At 37.2% G+C, this 26,913-nt stretch overlaps 2 protein-coding genes across 5 annotated transcripts in view; one reads left to right on the top strand and one right to left on the bottom strand.

Moving 5' to 3' along the window:
- Window positions 1-22,123, top strand: part of AVEN (apoptosis and caspase activation inhibitor) — a 103,795-nt gene extending 81,672 nt beyond the window's left edge. The window contains exons 3-6 of the mRNA XM_065635077.1: window positions 16,377-16,447; window positions 18,106-18,201; window positions 19,682-20,042; window positions 21,000-22,123. Coding sequence (XP_065491149.1) covers window positions 16,377-16,447; window positions 18,106-18,201; window positions 19,682-20,042; window positions 21,000-21,112 — 641 coding nt within the window. The 3' untranslated portion in view covers window positions 21,113-22,123. The remainder of the gene's footprint in view (window positions 1-16,376; window positions 16,448-18,105; window positions 18,202-19,681; window positions 20,043-20,999) is intronic.
- RYR3 (ryanodine receptor 3) overlaps window positions 21,514-26,913 on the bottom strand; it is a 242,751-nt gene continuing 237,351 nt past the window's right edge. For all 4 annotated transcript variants that reach the window (XM_065635073.1, XM_065635075.1, XM_065635074.1 and 1 more), the window contains exons 99-103: window positions 26,268-26,424; window positions 25,091-25,155; window positions 24,879-24,979; window positions 23,236-23,287; window positions 21,514-22,437 (exon numbers count right to left, since the gene is read on the bottom strand). In XM_065635073.1, the coding sequence (XP_065491145.1) occupies window positions 22,342-22,437; window positions 23,236-23,287; window positions 24,879-24,979; window positions 25,091-25,155; window positions 26,268-26,424 (471 nt within the window). In that variant the 3' untranslated portion in view covers window positions 21,514-22,341. The remainder of the gene's footprint in view (window positions 22,438-23,235; window positions 23,288-24,878; window positions 24,980-25,090; window positions 25,156-26,267; window positions 26,425-26,913) is intronic.

Here is a 26,913-nt window from a genome sequence, read left to right as displayed (position 1 = left end):
GAAATGCAAGTGGGTCTTGTGTTGCTTTGGTCACCTTTTACAGGTCCCTGAGAGATAATTCATAGGACCTATAGTTGAAAACCACCAACACAGAGTTCTCTGAGTAATTAGGAATGGCTAAAAATGTGTTTAGTTAAATTGAAACATGATCTTGAAATTTCATTTTTGTTTTGTTAATCTTAAATCTTGGTGGGTTTTTGTTTGGTTGGTTGGGTTTTTTTGGAGGGGGACAGTGTTCATTTGAGGGTTTTTTTACATCTATAGTTTGATATATAATTCTAACCTTTGTTTTGTCACTTTCTGTTAATGAATTAACTTCTGCTACATTCTGAGTATTTTCTAGTCAGCGTGATGAAAAACTCTCTCCTGAGATGGCTCAGATACCCAACTCTGCAGTTTCCTGCGTGTGCTCTTTTGTATTCTTGAACTTAAGTATCCGTAGAAGTTTGCATGGAGAGTACTCATTTCGCTGTCACTTTTGTGACTTTGAAAACACATTAAAAAATGTATTGTGGAAGGAAAGTACACGTCAGGGGACTGGTTCTCCTGTAAAGCTCTGCATGGTATTGCTGGACAGTCGTGTTGAACCTCTGAATACTTTGAAGCCTGTCCCTTGAAAACTGAAAGGTACTCAGTGGGTATGCAATACTCTGGAAGAATTTGTGATTTCTCATTTATCCGAAGATATGATCATACTCTTAATTCACTTCTAAAAGAGTTGAAAGCCTAGCTTTACTGTTCAAACATATTTTGGAAAAATTTGGAACCATTAGGAGAGCACATGCATTGTGTATTTGCACTTAGCGAAAGAAAGCCACATGATGTGAAAAACATAAGCATAACCGACTTCCTGCCTTTGAGAGCTGTGGATTGTAATAAACCAGAGACATTTTAAAATTTGAGCTCAGTTGCTTAATTTGTTAGAATGTTGGTAATTCATTAACCAGGCTGTCATTCATCCAAGCATTTTATCTCTTTTTCTTTTGTGCAGTAGTAATAATCTTTATTTTTAAGTGATTTTGAAATGATTACTTGTTTTGTTGGTAGTAAGTCTGGCAACAAATACTAGTGTTAAATCTTAGCACTTGTGTGTAGATTTTAAAGTGCTTTAGAAAGAACATTGTAAGTCTGTAAACAGGCTGTATTTTACAAATGGGAGTACTGGCACTGCAGTACCATGTATCGTTTGCTTGGTAACCACGGAGGGAGGGTTTTCCCCTTTCTGTCCTCTCCTAGTACATGCCTTCCCAGCTGAGAATATTGTTCCCCCTTTTGGGTTGACCTTCAGATCAAAACTGTTTGCTAACTGAAGCCTGTGGAAGAAAATCCTCTGGCCCAGAGAGATGATACCTCTGAGGTTGTATATTTGGCTGTCAGCAGAGTTCTGAGTGACCTTCTTGTCATCCTAAAACTTTTTGTAGATTCTGATTCTTTTCTGGTCTCTGAAGCTTAAAAACAAAATCGAGAAAAGCACTTTTACAATATTAATGGGGAACAAAACTGCTAAACAAAACCAGAAGAGGTATTAAAAAAACCCCTGAGTGCGAGTTTAGAGAAAAGGTCATTCATTTTTCATCTGGAGGGAAACACGTGCGCGAGAGCAGCATCTTGGTGAAAGCTTTTTTTTCTTATGCTGTGAGGACTATTATTTCTTCCTTTTCACATATATATGGGTAAGACTTTGTCCTGGTTTTGTTAAAAACAAGTTTCTCTTTTAGTGAATTTCCCTGTCAGCTAAAGTCTTCTTATTAACTGCAGTTTTCCTGAGTTAGGTACATGTTTTGGTAGACATAGCAATGGAATGCAAGGTCATTGATATTGATGCATCCCGTGAGATGTGCAAGCAGGAGGTGAACTGAAAATTGACCAACTAAAGTATTCCATCCCATTCATGTCATACTTCATATAAAAGTGGGAGATCACGAGGATCCTTTTCCTTAAGGCCGACATTGGGAGAGGACCTTGCGAGTTTTCGCTGCGAACTGAGGCCAAGTGACAGACTGAATCCAGCTCTGGTTGGCTGCAGAGTCCAGTCCAGGACTTCGGGTGCCGGCCCTACATCTGCCAGAGAAGTTGCTGGGTCTTTAAAGATTGGTTTTGTATATTTTGTATTATTTTCTCTATCTTTATTAGTAAAACATTTCTAATTTTTTCCAACTCTCTTCTCTCTGTCCTTCTTTCCCTCCCAATCGCCTGTCCTTAGTGGGAAGGGGGGAGAGGGAGGGGCTGAAGGGGAAACCGGGGGGAGAGGAGGTTAACAATACATCTGCCACGGTTTTATTGTCACCCCGCAATCAAACCACGACAGATTTATAACTGTTAAGCATCTTTTATTTGTGCTAAGCATATTTGCATTGTCTGCTAATCCTTGTTCTCAGATTACTGGATGAGCTTTGGCTCTGCGCTATTGCAGGTTGGTGTTGGTTCAGTGGGAAAAGTACATTGTGAAACCTTTCCCTATGCGACTGCTGAAGGAAAGTGAGAGTCAGTTGATTGTTTTGTGGAAGAAAGTAATGATAATCTAAAAACTTGCCACAAGTCTCAGTGTCCAAGATACTGCTTTTTAAAATAAATTTTGAGTCTATTAAGAATTAGACAATTTGAGCGGCTCAGGAAAATTCTGTCTGAATTATTTTTTCCAATGAATAATTCAGTTTCTGAAAAATTCAAGATTTTCACTGGGTGCTGTGCCTTCATTGCTTAAATGCTAAACCTTACTCAAATTCTATACTGTCTTGGTACAATATATACCACACAGTGACTTCACTATTGACATGCCAAATGAGAATCAAAATTACTTATGCCCAATAAGGCAAGGCTGACTAAAAGCATTTTTTTAAGATGGTTAAATAAAATAAAAATATTTCTACTCAGTAGTAGAAATATATACTTAGTATCAATATTTTTCTAAAAAAAGGGGAAAAAAGAAATAAAAGAGAAAAAAATGTAACTGTCTGTTTTGAAATACTGTTTTCTCACTGTATCCAAAATGAAAACAAACAATGAGGATAATATTTGATAGAGGCCGTGCGTGTCTCTGTGCACAGTGAAAGGTTTACCACAAAGTAACGCAATTTGAAAAGGCGGAACAGAGAGAGTGCTTAGTACTTGCTACATGATTCACAGGTCATTTCCTGCTAAAGTAAAGATTTAATTGATCAGCACCTGCTTATTGTGTTCCAAGTAGGCTAGAAGGACTTAAAGTACCATAGTCATGGTCAGAAATCTGGAAGAATTGATTTAAACAAGGTAAAAAGCTAAAATAAACCTAATAAACAGGGCCAGAACAAGCAGGGTGATGGATGAATGAATAGGCAAGGAAGACTTCAGCAGAACATTAAAATGCATCATGAAGAAATGTGCTTGGGGGGCAAAGTTGTGTGAGCCATTTTTTTCTGGTCTGGGTAGAACTACATCATAGAAAAATCTACAAGTAAACAGCAACAGAAAGTAAATATGTCTAGTGAATGGTGGTGATACAGATGATTTTTCATTTTAGCCTTATTACCAGATATGTCATTGTCTTAAATATCTTAAAACCTGAATTTTGATATTGCTATGATGTTATTTAATAGTATGCCAATACTGTGATGGAAAATAAATTCTCCAAATTAATATTTAAAAATGAACACTAGAGTGCACATTTCAATTCTGTGCTGTTTGAATACAGAAGATAAATAAAAATCTATACTTTCCTGTTATTCAGACCTGCAAAACACTGTGTATCAGTGGTAAATACGTAGCACAGATGGTGTTTGTGATCCAGAAAATGGTAATTTTCCATTCTGTATCATCTCTTCATGTTTTTTAATTTGTGGGAGAGCTGCAGTTCTCGTCACTGCCGTTCAAGGAGAACTTGCCTAAGAAGGCTACGGGATGTGTTGCTAAGGGGTATTGCAAGGTGTAGAATGTGGAATGCTGTAGTGTGCCCAGCACAAAGGGGCAAGGACAGAGGTCAGCACAGGGGATACTGGTGTTTTCACTCGAGCTAACCCAAGCTTTATTTACTTAAATAAATTTGCTAAAAAAACCCTCGAGGTACTTGATACAAAAGATGAGCAGAAGCCTGTATGTGGCTACAACTTGCTCTTTAACATGACCCAAAGAATTGTAGATAGTAAGGAATTATTTTTCTCCTTTTCACTTTACAGAAGAACCGTTAATTTCTGTTAATACAGGTTTTGAAACTTTGTATTGACCAATTTATCGGTAGCAATGGGAAAACTCTGCTGTAGATAATAATAACTTTTTAAAAAGCACATTTTCTTGAAAAATAAACATGAACTTCTAGCTCATGGATTATTTTTCTTACAAATGTAAGTTGGACCAAGCATGTAGTGGCTTTTTAAGCCTTTGGTAAGATAAATCCAGTATGCTGCTTGCTTGTGTTTTTGATCTGAAGCAAATGTTTTCCAATCTGCTCTTAATTTTAAGTTGATGTTCAAAACTCTCTGATAAGCCATTACACTACTGTCTTTGGAGAGTTATGAGTAACTTGCATATGCAAAGAAATACTTTCCAAACTTTTGCATGCTCATAGAACTGGAGCTTTACTAAATTTACTCTTCGCTAATTGTAATCCTTGTTATTTTATAAACATATCAGAAGAAAATCCTTCTGTCTTGTTTTCTTAAGCTGCTTCTCTTTTCTTATTTCATGACATCAAACAAAAAAATCTTGCAAGCTTGTGTTAGTACTACAACTTGTCGTATCTTGCAGAACACTTCAGAAATGCACGAAAGCCAAGCTTCGTACTCACTATATCAAACTGCCTGAATGTTTTTAGGCCTGCACCTTTATGTATAATTTATGAATACTTTTGAAAGATAGTCCTATAGACACAGCATACTCTGCTACTTGCATGAATAGTGAATTCTGCTTTAGGGAAGAATGCTACTAATTTGGATGTGATAATATTAAAAATATCCAGCACAGCAGCATAAATAATATTTATTGATTGTATAATTGCATACTTTGCTGTAAGTGCTCTATCAGGGTAAGGAATGAAACTGTAGCACTAAGAAAAATTTAGAACAGTTTTTTTGGGAAATGCTAATAATGCAAGGGCTGTCAAATAATGTATGTACCATCATCGAAAATTAAGACTGGCTTTACATACTTAAAATGGAAGCTTGAATAGTCAACTGTCAAAACGGTTGTAGACTTGCATGACCTGTCTGTTATAAAAATCAGAGGGAAAGGGGAGAGAGAAGGGGAAGTTTTCCAGTGTTTGTGTGGCATGTAAGAACTACGCACAGCAGACTTCTTTCTCTAATTGTGTCAAGTTAATGGTGATTATGGAATAAAAAGAGCAAGCCACATTGGTATGCTCTAACGTTACCTTTATTAAAAACAGAGAAGTAGATTTTTTTTTTTTTAAATGGGGTACAATGTGGAATAAAGGAGCCTTATTTTGTATACTCCTGCTGTTTGTGGATAAGAAAGATATTTCAGGTATTTTGAAGTTTTCAGACCAAATATTCTGACAGCCTACTTAGCAAAAACAGTGGTTATCTAGTGTAAATTTATGCAATGCAACTGCTCTTAGTTAAGCATGGCAGTTAGATATAAAGTTCTCTTAGATGGAAAGGTGCAAGACTAAATCTGATCTAATGAATTGTGTGACATTCTCACCTCCCAGGTACAACACAGCAATATACTTGCGTGTACTGGTTATGCAGGAGGTAGAATGAACAATAATCCAAACAAAGAATAATTAGGAGGAACTCTGCTTAAACAGGGCAAGGTAAAGAACCTAGGGCTCTGAGTGCCATTCCATGACTTACCAAAATATATTGACATGCCATTTCTGATGTTCTTCCTTTTTGTAGCTACTGTCACATGAAGTATCAAACAACAGTAGAAGTTTTATTGTTTTTTTTAAATACATATGTTTTACTTAAAGTTTCACTGGGAAGAACTTTCAGGTTCCTAACAGAATTGAGTCATCTACCAAAAAAAAAAAAAGATGGTACTTCAGTGGGTAGAGCACTCTACTGACCAGGAGCTGAGTTTTGAATCTGAGCTTTCTAATAACAGGTGATCTAGCCAGCATTTGGTAATATCTGAAGCCTTGTTTGGATTTATATAGAAGAACATTCATTGTGCTTGGATTTAGAAACATTGTAAAAGTTGGTCTTCATGTGTAATGTAGAAAAAAGTGAAAACTTCCTGAATAAACTGCAGAGGTTTTGTCATCCATTATGGGACATTTTTTTTTTTCACTCAATGTCAGATCTCAAAAGTATAGAATGTTGAATTGCTTACAAGTTGTATTGTCTAATTTATGAATTGAGGGTGCTGTTTCAGCTCTGACCTCAAAATTATTTGTCTCTTGTCTGTTGAAAACTAAACTGTCCATTAAAACTCTAATTTCCTCTTCAAAGGGGTTGTGTGAGCTTAGAGGGACCATCTGCCCCAAAATCTCCAGGCAGTATTTTTGGTTAACAGAATTCATAGGAATGCACCCTTCTCCCCTCTCTGGCCTTCCCTTATTCCCCCACACTGTGGCTGCCACACAGTGGTTTCTTTCAGTAGGCCAGGCAAATCAAGGATATTTTTGGATAAGCAGCTTCCCTTCTGCTTGAACCTTGTTCCTCTTGCTACAAATTCTCTTCCTTTCATTCTGTCGCTTCTTCTTTCCTCACTTACAGCCAGAATCTGACAAGGCTACCTTGCGCCAGCACATGCAAATGGATTCCTCTTTTGAGTCCTGCAGTTTGACGTTACGTAAATCTCCCTTCGTGGGTGGAAACGGTGTCATTTCTTCATTTCTTCCAGTGTTGAATTTCAGCTGTGCTTCCTGCTATGGACACACATGTCATGGAGGCATCCCAGAAGTCAATTTAGGCAGGCAACAAGCTCCAAACAGACTTTATTCTAACCAGAGCTATTTAGCAGAAAACCAACTACAAATGGGGCTTATCCGAAATTATTCAGCACTTCAGCAACATTATACAACACAGGTTTAGATACCAGATAGGAGTTCAATCACTACACAACCGACTCAAGCTCAACAGGATCAGATCCCAAAACTCTAAGAGTGATGGTTCAAAATGCACATCTTCCCACTCTGTGTCCAAGTGAGGACTCTCAGGGGTTCCCAGATCGCTTACCAATAAGGCAGGTGTCTCAGTCCCTAAGGAATGCTTCTTAGATGGCCAGTCTAAGGAGTAGAGTCTTTGACTGCACACTCACTGCTCCAAGGAAGACCAGCTCACTGGGGGTCTCGGGCGGGCTCCATTTGTACCCTAGCTGAATCTGGGCTGTGGTCATTTATGGTAGTGGTTCAGAAACTTCTCTCAACTGAGGTGTCTCATTGGTCACAGAGAATCACAGAATCACAGAATGGTTGGGATTGGAAGGGACCTCTGGAGATCATCTAGTCCAACCCACCTGCAGGTTCACTTAGAGCTGATCGCACAGGAATGTGTCCAGGGGGGTTTCAAATGTCTCCAGAGAAGGAGACTCCACAACCTCTCTGGGCAGCCTGTTCCAGTGCTCCATCACTCTCAAGGTAAAGAAGTTTTTCCTCATATTCAGATGGAACCTCTTATGCTTCAGCCTGTGCCTTTTGCCCCTCATCCTACCATTGGGCACCACTGAAAGGAGTCTGGTCCCATCTTCTTGACACCCACCCATGAGATATTTGTAAACATTGATGAGATCCCCTCTCAGCCTTCTTCAGGCTGAACAGACCCAGCTGTCTCAGTCTCTCCTCATAAGAAAGATGCTCCAGACCCCTAAGCATCTTCGTAGTCTGCCGCTGGATGCCCTCCAGTAATTCCTTGTCCTTCTTAAACTGGGGGACCCAGAACTGGATGCAGTACTCCAGATGCAGCCTCACCAGGGCAGAGTAGAGGTCAGAGGCCCTGTCTGTTGACCAAGGGGCGTGTGCATGGCCCATCAGCCTAGAAGTTTCTGTTTCTTTTGGGGAGGTGGAAGGGAGACTGAGTGCATCTGCCACAACATGTTTTAATATAAGCTGCTTGTATAGGCTTGGAGAAAACAGAATCTTCACGAAGGGCCAGGTCAGTAGGTTCCTAAACCTGTTGGTCTGCAGAGTTCAAAAACTCTACTATTAAGCTACTTTTTGCTCTGTTGCATCCAGACTTGTGCAAATACGTGAGTCCTCTCCCTTTCACTCAAAGGAGAATTGTCTGTCCCTGTCCCAGAGAAAATCACTTCCTGCTGCATCATACTGATGCTATGAAAAACCAAAGAGAGTATTTGGTCTTGAGTATTTATGTATTAAGTTATGTGGTGATCTTTGCCCCTTTTTTTCAGCCTTTCTCTTGAATGATATTGCTCAAAAACCAGTATGGTCTATGGATTTTTATACTTTGTCAAATCTAGCAAGCTGGTTGCAGTGACATTTAAAAATCACTAAGTATGTTATAAATTAGTGACCTGAAAAAACTGATGCTAGAAAAATGTCATAAAGTATCAGGAAAAATGTAAATATTTAAGGTGACTAGCTTAAATTTAATGAAAGGTTTAAGGTTAACCTATGGGGAAATCAGTACCTTGACACTTAAATATTATTTTATTGTTTATTCAGTAAAAAAGTGAATAACGGAGAAGATGGGATTGGTACTTATGAAGAGCCACATCAGGCTGCTGTATTTGGGTGAAAATTTAAATATCCTGTTTTGTTCAATGCATTTTGTTTTAATATTTTGCATTTTTGTTGCATCCTAAGCTATACTCATTGAATATTTAATAAAAATTAGATATAGTGATACATTTAAGAAAATGTGGAAAAGCTAATTAGAAAGCAGGGAGAGTCTGGTGCTGTTTATACCATTTCCTGTACGGTCATGTTGTTTGCTGCCTCCTTATACACCCTGCAGATGTAAAACGTGCATTGACTTGAATGAACTCTTAGGTACAGATTTAAAATAAATTTGTGCATTACCTACTTTTCCTTCCTATTTTTCCTGTGGAAAGACAACTAATTAAGAGAAAGAACTCTACAAGTAGAAAAAAAAAAACCAACACACTATTTAATTTAAGGTTGGTTCTATTGAATTAGACCCAAGAGTCCGCCTGGAGACACCTGAGGTAAGGCACCTGAACGTGATCTGTGATATGCTACTTTCCCAAATACCTGCAACAATTTATGTCCCAGGGACTTCCTGAGCCAGATGTAGAATCTTTGAGTTTGAAAATATTTATCTTATATCCCTCCTTGCATCTGTGGAAACTTGGGGCATCTGTACCATCCGATGGCTTCAATTTATAAAGATTTGCCACTTTTTGTTTGTTTTGAGTGCATTCTCTGCTGGCTGCATTTGATGCCTCTAGGTCTTCTATGAGAAGAGACAATTAGCAGTGAGTCCTTTTCTGCTCTTTTTTTGCCTTTCATGGTTTTAGATCTCTGTCATGTTCCCTGGGTTCCTTTCCCTTGGCTTAAGTTACTAAATTTCTCATACAGGAAACCAAGACTGCACAGTGTTCAAGATAGTAATACATGATAGGGATGCGATGGTGTTCTCTGTTTTGTTCACTGTTGCTTTTTAATAGTTACAAAGAGTTTCTTTCTTTGAGCACTGTAGAGCACTGAGATTCTGATTCTGGATGATGTTGGTCAGCTCTGAATTTGTTTTGTACATGAAGTTAAAATTGCAGCATTTTGCATTTTTGGCATTGAGTTTCATCTGCCATTTTTAAATCTACTTTCTCAATCTTGTGAAGTTCTTGTGACATTCTCCACAGCCTACTTTCATCTGCACTTCCACGAGAAGCTTAGTATCATCAGCAAACTTTGTTACTTCATTATTCTCATCTTTTTTTCTCTTCTGTTTTAATTGAGTGAAGAGGTTAAACAGATGTGACCCCAGAGAACTGCACTGGTGGTTGCTTTTAATGTAAAAATTGATAATTTACTCTTTTTTTTCCTAATTTTAGGGAATTACGTATTCACATAAAGCCTCCTCTTCTTTTTGCTGCTCTGAAGTCTTGGGTGGAAAAGGGAGTGGGACGTCAGTGAAAGCTTTTGGAAACACATGTAAATTACAACAGCTAGATCTTGCTTATGCGCATGATTTTTTTTGCTTCTTTCCAGAAATCGTCTTAAATCATGCAGCAGAATTTTCCTTTTCAAATGCCATGTTGACTCTTCCCCAAAATATTATATTTATCCACACATCCATTAAATTTCTTATAGTTTCTACCAATTTGTCCATCAAGCACATGGAGCTGGTATTGCACTGTCCTCCTCAGTCTTCCTTTCACTGCTCCCAGTATTTCTGTGTTGTCGTTTAACTTGTGGAAGCAATAAAGGCTTCAAAGGCATTCCACTTTCTTAGTCACCTGGTGTTCATGCAGGAGCATGTGTACCACTGGTTGTTTTTCTGAACCTCTTCAAATGTCATTTTATTTGTTCTGTTTTCCTGTTTTGATTCTTGTTAACCTCTGCTTTAGCTTTTGATATAAAAAAAAAATTTTTTTTTTTTTCTAAAAGAAACGTTGTTCTTCAGCACTTGTTGGTTTCACCCTGATCCTCATTTGAAAAACTGGCGTCTGACCGTGATTTCAATAGGCTGCAGTTCTTCTGTATGTTAAACTAGTTCTGTTCTTCCTGAATAGACACTCCTTGTTCCAGAAGCAGCACTAGTTTCTGAAGATTCTTCCTTCTTACTCATTTATCTGCAACACATTTTAAATTTTGAGGACATTGTTTAGCCTTGATCAGGTGATCCTGCTGTTTGGTCAAATTCACATATTTACTTTTTAAATTGTGACTAGTAGTACTAGTGTAGTTGTGTCAGGGAATTAATTTATGATATTGTTCTTTTTTTGAATCTGATTACAAATATGCTTTATAGTTTGCAGTGCAGGCTACAAATATCCTTGACATCTGTATGTTTGCACAGAGCTCAGGAATTTTGTACTGGTATCAGCAGAAGAGTGTTATTTAAAATATTTTCTTGGAGACATGTATTCTGCTGGTAATCAGAATCGTTATGCTGAGCCATTGCATAAACCTTCTGGAGTTTGTACCACATGGCTGTGCGACCTACTGGTGAGCAGCAGAACAGAGAGAAAATGTAGCTTGTGCTAAAGCATTTGTGGTGATGGTATGTTGTTTGGAAATACCTGTCATGTTCTTCATAAAAGACAGACTTTGCAGTGACTTGTGATATATTGATCTTAATAATATCTGAAGAAAATTAATAGATGTTGAGTTCTTACAGGGTCTTTATCTGTTGTTTTTGTATTCTCATATTCTGAAAATTGCTATTAATCTATGCTCGTGGCAAATTGCATGAGTAGAACATTGCAGCCTTAGTCATACGAAAATATAATAGTTACAGTGTGTACTCTATCAAAGTAGAGGAATTAAAAAAGCAGAAGTAGAAATTAGTGATGTTATTAGAGCTGGTATGAAGAGTCTTTGGAATCTTTGTGTCTTCCAGAAGTCTGTTTCTCAGTATTATAGGCTACCTCATCATGGGAAAATTAGTGTATCTGGATGATTGTGTTTATGACGTGTATAAAAATTATTCATATAAAACCTTTGCAGAACATACATTTCCTAGTTTTGGAAGAATATTTATTATGAATTTGTATATATGTAAGTCTCCTTCTGAAGGAGGAAAAAAAGGAAAGCTATTAGGTGTCCTATAAAAGGAAGTCTCCAGCAGTATTTATCCAAGAGATTTTTATATAAAATGAGCATTAATTGTAGATAGACAATTAATGTAAATATTATATCTAAAAGTAGATGTATATAAAATTATATATATAAATTGCACTATGTGGAAACACTGTGCAAGGAGAAAATATACCTTTGTGTTCTGATGATGTTCAAAAACACCCAGTCTGTGGTTCTTACTATTTCCAGGCTGTTCTCAAAATCTTCTAGTTAGAGCAAGCTATGGCATGGATGGGTAGGAATTCTTCCTCATGCTTTTTTCTCCAGTTTGAGAAAGATTGACTCACACCTAATCAATCCCCAAAGACTGGTAAGCTTTAGTTTTCTCGTTGTGCTCATAAGTTAGATCAAAATTCATTTCTTAGTAGATGCCTGCCTTTTCTTTGATCTATAGATTTCTGTGATCTCTTGCACCTTCTGCATTAAGTTTTGCAGTGTTAAAAGGGAAATAATATGTTGCTTATGTTCGTCAAGAGAGTTGGTCAGTCTTATATAAACTATTGATGTTGGATAAAATTTCCAGCATCATTCATGCCTAAACTGCAATTCAGATTGTTTTTGCCTGCAGAAAAAATGTTAGATTGGAAGATTTGGTTCTTTTTTTCACCTTAAAAAGAATGTGTTTCTTCCTGCAGTATTGCAGCTCATTAAGAAGACTGGTGGAACAGGCAGGTAGCTTGTTTTAATATTACATCCTTCATAAATAGTGATGAACTGGGGATCAATACAGAGAGAAAGGGATCTTTTGCAAGTTAAACTTGCAAAATTGCTTAAAATCTATTCTAAAGATGGACTTTCTTTGGAGAGAATCTTCTCAGTTTCATAACTCAAGAAGAACTTTGAATAGGGTAGTAGATAGAGGGTGCTTTTTGAGATACTTTAGGTTAGGTTAACTTCCTGATTGTAGCTAAGTTGTAGTTTTCTGTTGTGGTTTATTTGGTTCAGCTGCATTCTGCCATCATAAATTTATTGCATATTCTTTAGCTGTAGACAGAGACTTGAATTCCCAAAATAAAGTAAATGGGAGATGAACAAAGGTTGGAAAACCCCCAAATTATCAAATTATCAAAATTATTGGTGCTTATTTAGGAGAAGGTAACTTCTGATTTAAAAAATTAGTCTAGACTCTCATATTTGCCCTGGTGGTGCTCTTTTGCAGTCATGTCAGTCTTAGAAGGATCCCGTTACATTGATTCTTTGTTCCCTTCTCCAATTCAAAAATGTTGAAGACTGTAGAATATTCTTCCTATCTTCAGTAATGTTGTATGTCTTTTGCTTTTAATGAGAGAGTTAAAATGAACAAAATCACTCCACTGATATGTCAGTTTTCCTACTGCAAACCACTTTTTCCCCATTTTTTCAAATTTTAGACTCATAATTTCACAGATTGGAAATTATTTGTTACAGATTATAGGTAGGATTTGTTTGATTCTGTTATTCAGTGAATATTTGTATGAAGATACAATTGGGCTAATGAGACTATGAAACATGTTCTATTTAAATCAATTGATTTAGCTTTAAAATATATTGAAGTGTTAGGAAAGCATGGTGCTTTAGATTTGCAGTTCTTTCATAATAAAGTTACAATTTATACAATAAACAATATTAAGGCTTATTATGAATGTTACCAGAAACAGTGTGTGAGGTTTACTTGAATGCATTATTTTTAGCTACTCTGTAGGTGAAGACCAAGTGATATTTGTAAGTAACATAAAAACTATTCACATGAATAAAAGTATTTTTTATGTTGGAAGGAACTTGGAGTCATTGCAGAATGTTTGATTAGTATTCATGGCATAAAAGGAAGTTATTTTCAGGGTAAAGGAATTTGTGAAAAGATAATTGGTTAGACCAACATTCTCATTAACCTAATTTGCATTAAATGTGCTACTGTGAATTGTAGTTATTGCTTTTCCATTTGAAAGGCATGCTTTGTTAACTGATTTAAAGAGCCTAGTTAAACTGCAGTTTAAGTCATAGCCTTTAATTCAGCAATACAATATCAAAGTGAGGATCTGTTATTACGAACTTTGTGAGTGTGGAGAATCATAAACCAGTTCTTGATCCCGGAGGCTTTTCCTGATGAAGTGGGTTTGTTTAGTTGCCTTGCATCTGGTCATTCTCAGATACCAAAACCATTTGATTAATCCCTTAGTTTAATTTTACTCCTTTATAAGAGCAGAGGAAACTCTTATTTCCTCTGTGACAGCATGAGAAATAGTTGAAGGAGTCTTGGAGATATTGGATGAAAAAATGTATGCCTTTTTTCTAATGGTATGAAGACTTTGAGGATCATTTGGTTTAAGTATTTTTCAATGAAACTTCTTTGTATATGTTACTAAACAGACCCTTTAAAATATGAGCTGTTAAAACATCAATTAATTTGCACATTTTCATACCCATTTTAAAATCATGAGACTGAAGAATGAATTTGGATTTCTTTAATTTTCAGCTTCAGTTATTACTTGTTAACACTATTTTAGATGTTTTGAAACACAGGGCTTTATTTACTGTTGTGCTGTGCACAATGAGGAAGGCAGCACATTTGTCAGCAGTGAGTCAACTGTGAGTGCGCCAGTGAAGTATTTTCATCTGCTGATGGGTACAGGAACAAAGGATCTTATTTTCCCATGCTGCCGAGCGTACCCAGCGGTCATGGAACTTGGTGTTTGTGAATCGTATGAACTAAACATTTACAAAATTAGGCTGCTTCTTAGATAACTGTTAACTTCAGTGCTTAGTTTTAATTATTTGCACTTATGCTGTTTGACATTGGTTGTTTTAAGACGGTAATACCTGGAGGAGTTGAATGTAAACCAAAGACTCGCTGGTCAGGCAAGGCTGGATGTCAGCCCCATAATGCTGAACAATATTGGATAAACCTAATGGAAACAGAGAGATGCAAATTCAAGCTGACATGGTAATGGTCATAAATATCTATATAAAAGCTCAGACCTGAGAAGGTCAGTTTCTTCCTGGAATGGTTCTGAAGATGACGATGATGGACATGCCAGGCGCTCAGTGTGATTAGTATATGCACCTGCATCAGGTACATGAGTACATTGCGTACCCAAGGAGCATACATGAAACGCAATGAATTAGAAATGCACTTTAAATGTTTAAAAAAAAAAAAAAGCCATGGCCGATTAATTTTACTTTCCAACTTGGAGATAGTTAGGCCTCCCTTTTTTGTTGTTTGGCAAAGAAACATGCCAATTTTTGCTACTTATTCATTCTGTTTGCAAAACAGAAGCTGGCTGATGGTTGCACTATTGAGTAGAACTGCTGAAACGCTGAACTCAGATTTTGGTACAAGCAGACAATGGAAAAGAAATCAGTTTTGGGGACAGCACATTATATGTTGGGATTTTGTATAAGGACTAGGGGCATGATTTTGGAATTGTCAAAGGTGTGATGGGCAGGCAGGAAACTGAGAACCATATGGAAGTGCTCAGTTGTTGGTAATGTCATAGAAAACTTCCTCTAGCCCGTGTGGAAAGAATGAGCTATTGCTTCTCACCTAACTGCTGGACTGAAGCCTAGTGACTTACAAGTGATCTGCAACTCTCAGGAACAAATTTCATCTCCTTCACATAACAATTCAACAGTGTTGTGGTGTGGTGGTGGTGGTGGTTTTGGTGTGTGGTTGGTTTTGTGTGTGGGTGGTGGTGATAGTGGTGTTGTTTTGTTTGTTTGGTTTTAATAGAGCTCCTGAAACCGCGCTTTGTTCTCAAACGGCATGGTCAAGAAGGTGGATGTCCCATACTCTGCATCAGCAACGTCTTTGCTTTCTGTTACTCTAGACCTTTGGCCATCATCTTGCAACCCTAATCTTTCAGGTGTTGTCTGTCACAAACCTTACTAATTTTTTGAGTTCCTAGAATTGTTGTGTGGTGGGTTTTTGGTTGGTTGTTTTTTTGTGTTTGTTTGTTTGTTTGTTTTTCCAGTGAATAAACTTAGAGGAATGTATTTCACATGATACTGCCATAGAAATGCCGCTTCTAGAACAAAATAATAACCCAAGTCCCCTTTGTAGTAAGAGGAAGTTCCTTGTGTCTTAGAGGAACATGGTAGGAGGTTAGAAGATCCTGTAACTAGGTTACATATGTAGCTTAGTTAGCCCTATATAAGGTTTCTTTTAATTCAGTCCCTTATGCATATGATTTGGAGTTTAGGGATCAGTGCCTTTTTTTGATGGTGTGCTGGAGGAGGGACGAGTTCAAGGAAGAGAGAGTTGGGAATTTAGCTACCAGACAACAAGAAATCATTACTTGCTCTGTACAAACTGATTTTTGGGATATTTATAGTCCATTTTGAGAGATTTGCATGGTGATAGAGAATGTCTATCTATAGCACATTCAGAAAAATGTACTCTGTGAATACTGTACATATTCTTAGTTTGTTGTCCACATTAGACTTTGCAATGAAAATCTTGCTTGTTAATATGGCACCTACAACCTCCTCATTCAATTTTGAATTTGTTGCACCTTTTTCGGTACTGTTTTGCAAATAGGAAATTGAAAATTCTTTCTATAGTACTTTGGCTTAAAGTTTAATATTTTGAGTGCAACCAGCACTGAAGTTAAATGCAAATATTTTTAAGACATAACTTTTATTGATTGAATTTATTTCTTGGGAACTTTGGAGAGAGCTTCTTGGCTTTGTTTGGTTGGTGTTTTGTTTGTTTTTTAATATTTTTTCTGTTTCTTTTCTGTAGGAGATTCCTTTACGCAGTTCCGATTTGCTGATGAGAAAGAATGGGATAGAGAAAGCATATGCCATAAGCAGGTAACAGAATTATCATTCAAACGAGTTTGTATGGATGATCGCCTGGCAAAGAATACCTAGGCAGTTGTGCTTTCAGCAACAAATTGTTTAATACAATAATAACACCCTTTGTTTTGTATATTTTTTTTCATTTGTCTCTAATGCTGGAGGCTCTTGGATCTTATCCTTTTTTTTTTTTTTTTTCCCCACGATGGAAAATAATCAAAGCAGCAGGCTAGGTTTTTAAGTAATGTCGGAAAAAAAGTACAAGCAAATCTATCTACTGAAGGGAAAATAAGGGTAACTGTGCTTGAGTGTCTCTTGAAACATACATATGTATTCAAATTTTTAAAGTTTGCAATTTATTTCCTAAATTATTGACAATAATTATTCCCTGAAAAGTGAAATTTAAAGGTACATTAAAGTTGCAAAGTCAAATTAAAATGGGGAAATAAAATCAAGTGCAGCATTTGTTTAAACCATCATATGTTTGTTCAGTGGAAAACAGCCTTTCAGTGACTGTGTATTTTTTTCTTATCAGTTCCTCCTGCTCCCAGTGCATAGGATGTCAGTATCCAGAATATTAATGTCTTGATAATTTCCTCATAGGCTTGTCATTATAACATTTAGGTGATTTGAAAGCATTAATTCATTTCTGAATGGCTAAAGGCCTTGTGAGCAGAATGAAGTTGCACGTTGCCAGTGGATTTCACAAATACTCTTCTGGCTGCCCATGATGCGACTGCGCAGTTCTGGTCCCACACTCTTGCTCGCCATGAAGTGGTGGTGTGTTGGGTGGGCACGTTCTTCTGCCCATCCCTACCAAACCATAGGCATTTGTCCTGCCCCATCCAAATTAGGTGCTTCAGACTCTTTACTGAGTCTCACTGGTCTTACATCAGTTTGAAATAGTTTACTGCACTGGTCACCATTGCTCTTCCTTTAATTTCTTATTTTAGTCCAGAAGCCTGGCCCAGATGGTTTCATAGTGTTATCTAATTTTTCATGTTGTCTCTGGTCTTCAACCTGTTCTCTCCTTTTTGTTTCTGGCCATCTTTCTTTTCCCTGAAAGCTGGATCCAAGTCTAATTTTCATCCTACATACACTTTGCCAAATTCTTTGCCTTTGCCTCTTGGCTCACCTGTCTCGAGTTCCTTGCCTGCCTATACGTTATGTACAAGAAGCTATTACAGAATTGTAAACTGAAGTGATTACAATGGAACAAAATGAAGCAGAAAAGGCATAAAAATAGTTGCAGAAAAATACTAGCTATTTCCTAGGAAGTAGGCTTCACAGATTCAAAGATGTTTGAGTTGAAAAAGCCTGTTATGACATTGTCAACTTGCAGAACTGTTTCCTGCTTTGGATTTTCAAGGCATTGTCTAAGGAACGTTCCATATATACCTTGTTTAAAACTTCATCCTCCGTTTTTAAACCTTTAAGTGATTATTTGCATTGTGGATGTTTATATGGTAATTTAGCCAAACTGCTTTGAAACTGTGTAATTTAAAACTATGAATTCCTGCTATTATTGCAAATATCTTTTAGATGCTGTGCATTCATTAGATTGTTCTTCACATTCCTTGAATGTGTGGAACAGGAGAATGTAATAGATTAGTCACTGTTGGTTCATTTTTTTTTTTTAATACGTGCGTACTGTGTGTTGAACTACGTTTCAGTTCTCTGCGCTTTCTGTTGACTGCCAGTCACTGGTCCAGGCCCTTCAGGAATTGCCTCTACACCTGAGACTGAATGTAGCTGCTGAACTCGTGCAGGTAATGCCATGAAATGCTGCAAATATTTCAAGTGAAATAATCTGTGCAAGAATGATTACTTTAAACTTGGTTTTCAACCTTAAGTGGAATGTATTTTATAATTAAATACATTTCTTGAGACTGGCACGTCGAATGGCAGGTAATGCAGGATACCCATGTCAGCACTTTCTGTGCTTTGTTGGCTTTAAACAAAATGCTTCGATGTGCAGCACATGAGATTTGAAGGCAGGTATCTGTGTGTTTGACATGGAATGATTGCACTGGTTTGCCTATTTGCTTCTCTTGTTAGCAGCTGTTAAAAGCTTGCACCAAAATTTTGAAAGTGCTTTCCCATTCTTTCCTGTTCATTATTTTACTTAATTGTGATATATTCTTCTAAATAGCCAATATCAACATAAATGTTTATTCCATGAATCAAACTTGCATCTGTGTTAGAACAGGTAGAACTGTCAATGAAACAGGTGAAGAAAATGCATTTATGCTCTGGTGAAGAAAAAAAAAAGGCAAGAGAATTTTTAGGAAAAAAATGTTTCTTCAGGCTGTAAAAAAGAAAATACTCGTAAGCACAAATGAACCAGTGAGACTTGAATATAAAACCAAAGTTCTTAAAATAGGATCCACCTGCTCAATCAAGGCAAAAGAAACATGACCCTTACGGAAGAAATTTTACTTCTGTTTGGAGTTGCACAAAGTGCTTCTGTGACTGGCACAACTGTGCTGTTTCTCAAGGGAGCTCAAATATGTCTGCAGATGTGTGTCTAAGTGTTACTTTCAAATACAATTTTCTTCTTAAAAGTTAAAGACCATGACTAGAACTCTTATCAGGGTTATAGAGCGTGTGTTATGACATTTAATCTTTGTCTTGTAATTCTGGCTGGTGATGTGGTCATCAGATATGCCGCAGTGTTATAAATGCCGGGGCATCCTGATAAAATCAGAATCTGTGTTCCATCATTAACTAATGAGTTGCCATTTCTTGTTTCGCTATTTGATAATGTTTTGTAATTTGGTAACATTTTTCAAAATATACAGCTATATAGTATAACTAAATGACTTTCAGTGACCTATAATACGGTGTGCTTTCAAGATTGGCATTTTGGAGAGAAGACCTAACACGGGATAAAATTTCTAGCAAACTTATGACTTCAGTAATTCCAAAATTCAGACTATTGATGGGATTTCATTACAGAACTAAAGAAAAGTAACTCTCCAGGAAGTATTTGTGAAACAAAGGAACTTGCTGATACAGCATGCAATCTCATCTTCCATAACAAGGGATAAAAGGACTTTGCATTTTGTAGATGTTTCTGTACAAGTATCATCAAGCTAACTTTACCTTTACTTCTGCATTCCATTCTGCTGAAACTCATTGTACCTTCTTAAGTGATCAAATGCAGGAAATATGAATTACAATCCAAATTAGAATGGTAAAAGTGGGGTTAATCATTAGAAAGACTCAAGTTCGTTCTTGTACTCTTAGGCATCAACACCTGTAGAGCTCCCACAGATGAAATCTAAAATCATCGAAGACGGCAAGAGGAGGGAGCTGCTGTTCCGACAGTCTCTGGCCCAACGTGAAACCGTGTTGGTCTCTTATCCTATTGGTGATTCTGTTGCTCCATCAGAGTCTGGAAGTAAAAACGGTCCTAGGACAAGTGCAGGAGAACCATTTCAGAGAGCCCATCCACCACCAACTCAAGAGACTGACCATTTGGACGAAGAACTAGATATTCTCCTAAATCTAGATGCTCCCATTGATACAGAAAACAGACCGGTGTCAGGTGCATTATCCTACAACATATCAACTGAGAAAGAGCTGAAAATGGATTGTAAGGAAAATGGTAAGGTTTCTCTTCTCCTCAGCGTGCCCTTATTTACTTCCATTGCTGTTTTGCTGATGTTTCTGAACTCTCAATTAGCCAGTCGTCAAACAGTACTGCTGTCATTATCTCTGTCATACTGCCTTTCATTTATCTGGGGTTGTTCTCTGACCCATTTGTTCCTTTTCAATTTTAACTCCCCACTGTACTAAAGTTTCATCACTGTCAATTCATTTTAAGTATTAAGAGAAATTCTTCTGCAGAACAGCATTGGTCTTACAATTCAGCAAAATTTTAAATTAAAAAAAAATAAGGCACTGGTTGAGAATTTTAGTGAAAGGAAGATAAAGTTTTTATGTAACACTATCAGGCCTTAGTTCACTGTGCAAATAGTATACAGAAGACTTGACAGCTATTTCTGATGGCTTGTTTTAAATCCTATTTTCACACTTTACTAGTATTGATTTTAAAAAATTAAATTTAGTATGGAAACAAAACATATACATTTTTATACTTCAGATAAATTGGCAAACCCTTTTGTTTGTATTCCTAGCAGTTATACTAGTGTTTGCTAGTTATGATGGAGACGGTTTGCTATTTCTCCCCAGTCTGCAATGCTGTAAAGTAATTTTTAGCATCTCTGATTTTTGTGTGTATGATTTTCCTGTGCAGCGGGCAGGACTGCAAACAGAGAAGGCAGTGGGGGGGTCACGTAGAACCTCCTGCAGCCCAGGCCCTGCCCCCTTCAATCGGACAGAAGCCACGTTGCTCTGGTTGAGCTCATCAAGCTGCCTCTTTTTATTTTTATTTTTTTTTTAATTGTTGCTACTATTTTTGGAATATGACTCGCTGTACTTCAAGACAGAGATTATGTATAAATAGAGTCAGTTGTGCATTAAAAAGCAAAATGATCTGGGACAAAGAGCTGGTATGGAATTGTTTCCAGATACTCGATTCTGTTCTTTTCACTTTTTCTAGACCCTTTAAAACTAGACATGGCAGAAGAAAAGAGTACAGCATCACAGCAAAGTACAGGTAAAAACGTTACTGAGGAAGAGCTTGAAGACTGGCTGGACAGCATGATTTCCTGAAGCTCGAATTTTCTTACGTGAATAGTTGAATATAGCAAACATTAAGTAGAAAGTTCAATCTTCCTTTATCTCCTCATTTTTTCACTTTGTTCAGTGTACAAATAGCTGGTTTTCTTTGCTAGCACCTAAAATGCTGTGCGACCAAAATTCATTTAGATGCGACTGAAAATTGTTTAAGACTAGTATTCTTAAAAAGGTGTAAAATTTATGATGAAATTAGGGGTTTCTTTGCTAATGATGCAAGCCACAGCACATGAAGAGAACAGTTATTTCAGCTTGTACTTACTATATATAGTCCTTAAAATAAAGCTATGAATGAACAATGCATACGTGTGGTTTTAGTCACCATCCTCACGCCACATCTCCATATTGTAGAAAAATGAGAAAGAAGACAGCAAAGGTAATATTTGGTTTATAATACTTTATTGCAGTGGGCACTTTTTATTAGAAGAAAAAAATGCATAATCCTAGTAACTTCTACTTGCAGGTGACCATCGAGCATTGTTTTGTTTTGGCCTAAGATTTTAATTGTATTCATTTTGAAACAGTGCATGTCTTTTAACAGCAGCATCTAATAAGCTGTTATTGAAGGTAGTATATAAACAAACTTCAAGTGTAATTTCATACAGAAAGACAGACAAGCAATAATGGATCTGTTCATCGAACACTAACACAAAAAGTTTGCATAGCTATGTCTACAGAGGTTTTAAGGCACTTTGTCAACCTTGAAACATTAAGTGTTTGAAAATGTTTTCTTTGCTTTAAGCATTTCAAGCTGTGTCTTAATACATTCACTAGCAAATACTGGGGGGGAAAAACTGAACAGCAGTTAGTTAAAGTATCTTTTCTGAGGCATGGCCTCTGATGTTCAAGTTCTTAAATGTCAAATGTGCAATTAAGACACCTTTTAGCCCTTTCAAGTGTACTGCCAAACACTGGGTTAACGATGTGGTTAAGAAGTTGTTATAATTTCAGACCGTGTTTGAACTGGAAGGCTTAAGTTCATCTGGCATAGTTTTTTCTTTTCTCATTAAAGTTCCAACAGAAGACCTGTTCCATATGCGGTAGGTACAAAAAGCTTATGGAATAGTGTCAAATTGTATGTATGTCTTGAAGTTTAAAGACATTTAAAGCAAATACAAGCTGTGAAATTACACAATGAAAATAAAGGAAGTTTTTTTGTATACTAGATCTTAACAGTTCATCAATAAATAATTTCTTTTGTGATATTAGCCAAGTTGATCCTCATACTGTTTCCGGAAGCAGTCCCCTGCTGGGAAAAAATCCCAGCATCTTTCTTGGTACATCTTCCACACAAATGACTCCTGAAAATGATAAAGAGTATTTATTTCAACAGACACCTTGCAGCTAGTGCTCTAGAGAAACTTCTACCAGGAGCCAGGTACAGGGCCTGTTACTATGGAGCAGAACTTTGAAGATACTGAAACTCAAAGATCACAACTCAAGAACGTTTGAGGAAATATTGTTCTGCACTTTTCTTGATTCAGCACTACTGACATTTACACAGTTTTTCTAATAGGACTTAAATTTCAGTCTAGTTATATCAGAGCAAACGTGTACACAATCTATATATATAAAATGTGGTTTAGTTTGCTTGGAAAACATTGAAGGATAAGGTACTTCTGTAGTGCTTGCTTAACAGCTGCTTTGAAATAAGATATATTCCATTCTATTTATTTTCCTGTTTATTTACATTTAGGGCCTAACAACACTAAACATACATACACACATCCATATACCTATATATATATATATATGTGGATTTAGGCTATAACTATAGTAACTACTTAGTCTTTTGGGAATAAACTACAATTGTTAACATTTCAGGGTTTCATTTCAGAGATAAGATGACAGTAAGGTTACTAGTAAGTGACTTCTGACAGTTCGGTGCTGGGCAGAACAACACACTTCTGCAGCTCATCTCCTCCCTTTTTTTTTTAACCCTTCATTTTCTTTTACATGCAGAAGAGTCTCAGAGAGGGTGGCATCATCTCCACTCCTTGGTGGTACATCAGTTCCACCTGGTGGTACACAGCTACAAGGCTGGAGGAGATAAAAAAGCTGAAATATAATCTTAAGAAAAAAACCAATTTTCTACTCACCTGGCCAGTATGCTCAGTTTCATCCTTGTTAATGAGATACATTAAAAAGAACCTGAAACAAGCACATGACGTGGGTATTAATGTAGAAGAGGTAACACCTCTGCCTAACCTCTCCTTGACTGGGGTAATGTGAGGGAGATTACGCCAAGCAGCAAAGTAAGGATGTGTTATTATATTAGGTGTCTAAATTGCCTATTTTAAAGGAGAAAAGTCTGTCCTCCAGCACTTCTGTGGAAGTGTGAACAGATGTAAGATCTGTGGAAATGGCAAAATGTGATTTAGCATTTTCTCCATTTCAGTGCTAGGAGCAATACCTGGGTTAGGCATATGCCATCTCCTATACACATATGTTCCATCATCTCACCTTGGAAGAAGTTACTATGGTGACTGTGCAAGAAGTCAGAAGTGTGGCAAACACTCAGCTGCACCAAGATTTTCAAATGCTTAATGCCATACAGCTCATAAGCTGAGCCTATCTGAGCTACCTGTGCTCACCCAAACGTGGAGAGCTTGAAGGGATGAGGACAGCTGTTGAGCACTAGCAATGGTCAGTTTATGTGTAACACAACTCTCGTTCGGCCACATTTTATGTGGTGTATTTGGAATTAAACTTGGTATGTGCTTTCATTGTAAAGAAAGGACTTTAATATTTACCTAATTAAAGGGCAACCGAGTTAGAAACATTGTTCACTGTATATTCTAATATTAAGGAAATGGCCATTTTTAGTTTACTGTAAATTGCATGTTCCCATATACTAGTTAAGCAATTTAATATAGTAAGTTAGGCTTGGAGGTTGTAGACTGGTAAAACTGTGGCTGTTAATGGAAATTTGCCTCACAAAAGTAATGTGCATTGATTTTGCAGAGTCAGTTACTATGCAAGGAGTAATGCAGCCTCCACACCAGGAGGCTTTAAAAAGTTCAGCTGCAGTATTCCAAAGCCAGACTTCTAATAGATACCACCAGCTCAGCTCCTTTGGTTCTGCTGGCACTCATATAATTATCATCATTGTACGAGTAACCAGTGCCACCAGCTTAACTTTTAAAATATGCTCTTTGATGTGCTCTGTATTTATTATACTAATGGAAGTAGAAGATCACTGTCTTGGCAGTCTGGGCAACAGGCTAAACACATCTCCTGATTGCTTCGAGGTTTCAGAAAGCTGCACTGTCACTAAAGAATAGGATTAGACTTGTACATTATGTCTTGTAGCTTAGCTTGGAAGAATCTTTCGGAAGTGCATTTTTTTAATTGTTCTTGACGTTTTGGTTTGGGTTTTCTTTTTGTCAAATTGAGGCTAATTTTTAATGGTCTCATCAAGTTGTCAGGCCCTTAGAAGTCACAATCAAAACTTCCATACTGAAGCAACTTATTAAACTGTTGTTCCCTATCATTCCATATATCTGGGTTTCCTTCCAGAGGAATAAGGAGTTGGTGTGCCTTCAGGTCTCATTCCATTAGGTAGCTCATGTGTAAGATGATCACAGTGTGGAGCAGAGGAGGGGAGACCAGAAAGGAATGGAGATATTCCTCAGTTCTATGGAATTCTGTCTTAGGATTGTCAGCAATGTGTGTGTGCACCTAAATTACTCTGGAGCTGAGAGGTGTCTTTATCATAATTCCAGTAGTAAAATATACTTACAGGTAGTTTGCCAAGTTGTGTTCTTGCAAAGTATGTGTTTCAAAGCCATGTGGGGTTGTGTCAAAATAGTCATTGCCGATTCCACAAATAAAACATTTGGTCTGGAAACACAAGTTGTGGTTACAAAAGAATTTTAACTCGAAGACACTATTTTAAGTGGTAACAGTCTAAATGAATAAGAGTAATAAAAAATGTAATGTGCTTACTCATACCTCCATATCTTCTTTCACTTGTTCTTGCTGGTCTCTTAATTCACCAAAAGCATCAATAATCAGACCTATTTCAAATGGAAGATTAGCAACACTTCAGTCCTTAGCAATATTCATATTTCAAGTAATATCTGTCAGACATCCTCTACTGTCTTTGGAGTTCAGTGTAGTTACGTCTAGGTTGGACAGTTCAAGTTACTATCAATTTCCAGACATGTAACATTTGTTTACACCGCACTCCTAGCAGGAAAAATTTACATAGAAGTACAATCTTGAGAGTGGTAAGGCTTCTCTATGCTTAAATTTTGGTCAATTTAAGCTTCTATGATCTCAGCTCTCTTGTTCCCATGAAAAAATTTCATTTTCATTCTCCTTCTCATGGAACTTCTGTATCCCAACTTTTGTTCAACAAAGACAACTCTGCTCCCACAGCCCCCCAGCCAGTTTGGGATCCTGCTTCACGTTTGAAGCATTATTCCTCCACATTATTATTATTCCTCCATATTATTCCAACACATTAAGAATAGTGCTGGATCATTCGGGGGACTGTGACATTCAGAACTATTCCTCAATGTAGATGGATTACATTTTTTCTTTGCCACCAGACTGCCATAAACCAGTGTTTTTTGCCTAACAGTCTTAGGTTGATTTATACAATGAGTGTTGAATACTGACAGTCATTGAAAAGAGGTCTGGTCCTCTGTAAACCCATTAAAACTGCAGATCATTCTCTAAAGAAAAGAGGAAATGTGGCCATGGCGACTTTCTCCCTGTCCTTTCCTCTTTCCAATGGGAACACCTCTGTTCCCCAGCCAGCTGTAGTGGTTCCAAACCAAAGGTGTGACACAAAGTGCCTACAGCACGGCTCCCCAAGGTTACACGGTTATTACAGGTGGAACAGTGATCCTGCAGATGCTGTGTCATTCCTGGGTAGTTGTCAACGTGTTCATAGACACCATAACCCAGGTAAGTTCTGTTTCTTGTGCTTTGTGTAGTACTTGGGACAATGCATTATTTATGAATTAAGTACAAAATCATTACTTCCAGAATTAATTATTTTATCAGCTCAGAAATAAGTCTTCACAGCAATACTGATAAATTTACCTCAAACACAAACATGGCATTGCAGAACTTCAGCAAACTAAATTCCAACAGTCTCCACTAAGGTAAGTGACGGTACCTTGAATAATGGCCAGTAGGATAACAATCACAAAGAAGAAAAATGTGATGTCAAAGACAATTCGATACATTTCATAAGGGTCTCCAGCAGGATCCTCAATCTCATCTCCAATGCCACCACCAGCTCTTACACCCACATACATGTGAAACAGGTAACACTGGAAAAAGAGAGAGAAAAATTGAAGGTATATTTACCATAACTGGTTGTGTTCAGGTTTCGAGTGGTTTTCTGTTTGTTTTGTTTTGTTTTAAATGATTCCGCAAGTGACAGTAACAAAGAACACATAATAACATTCCTCATGTGTCGCATACACTGCACCAAAAATCTGTTCTTCTCTTAACTAATGTGATTACATCTTCAAGTGCACTTAGTAAGAAGGAGAGTCAGCATCACCCTCTCCTCACTCCCTAGGACTTAACTTACAGACTAAGACCATTTGCGGGGCATTTTTCTTGTGCCTATTACTGTATTCAATTATATTCTACCCCTTATATTAACTCCTAAGGTTCTAGCTTGCTCTGAGTAAGCAGAGGACAAGTTTTAAAATCTTGTAATGGAGTTTAGAAATGTTGGCAAATGTCGTCATAAAATAGTGACATATTCACAACAGGTAGATCTATCTGTGTTTAGGTGGTTTCTGGATAAT

Source organism: Caloenas nicobarica, chromosome 5, assembly GCF_036013445.1.
Source record: "Caloenas nicobarica isolate bCalNic1 chromosome 5, bCalNic1.hap1, whole genome shotgun sequence".
In the NCBI taxonomy this organism is placed as follows: Eukaryota; Metazoa; Chordata; class Aves; order Columbiformes; family Columbidae; genus Caloenas; species Caloenas nicobarica.
Note: the sequence above shows the minus strand (reverse complement) of the source record. Positions and strands in the feature narration are given on the sequence as shown.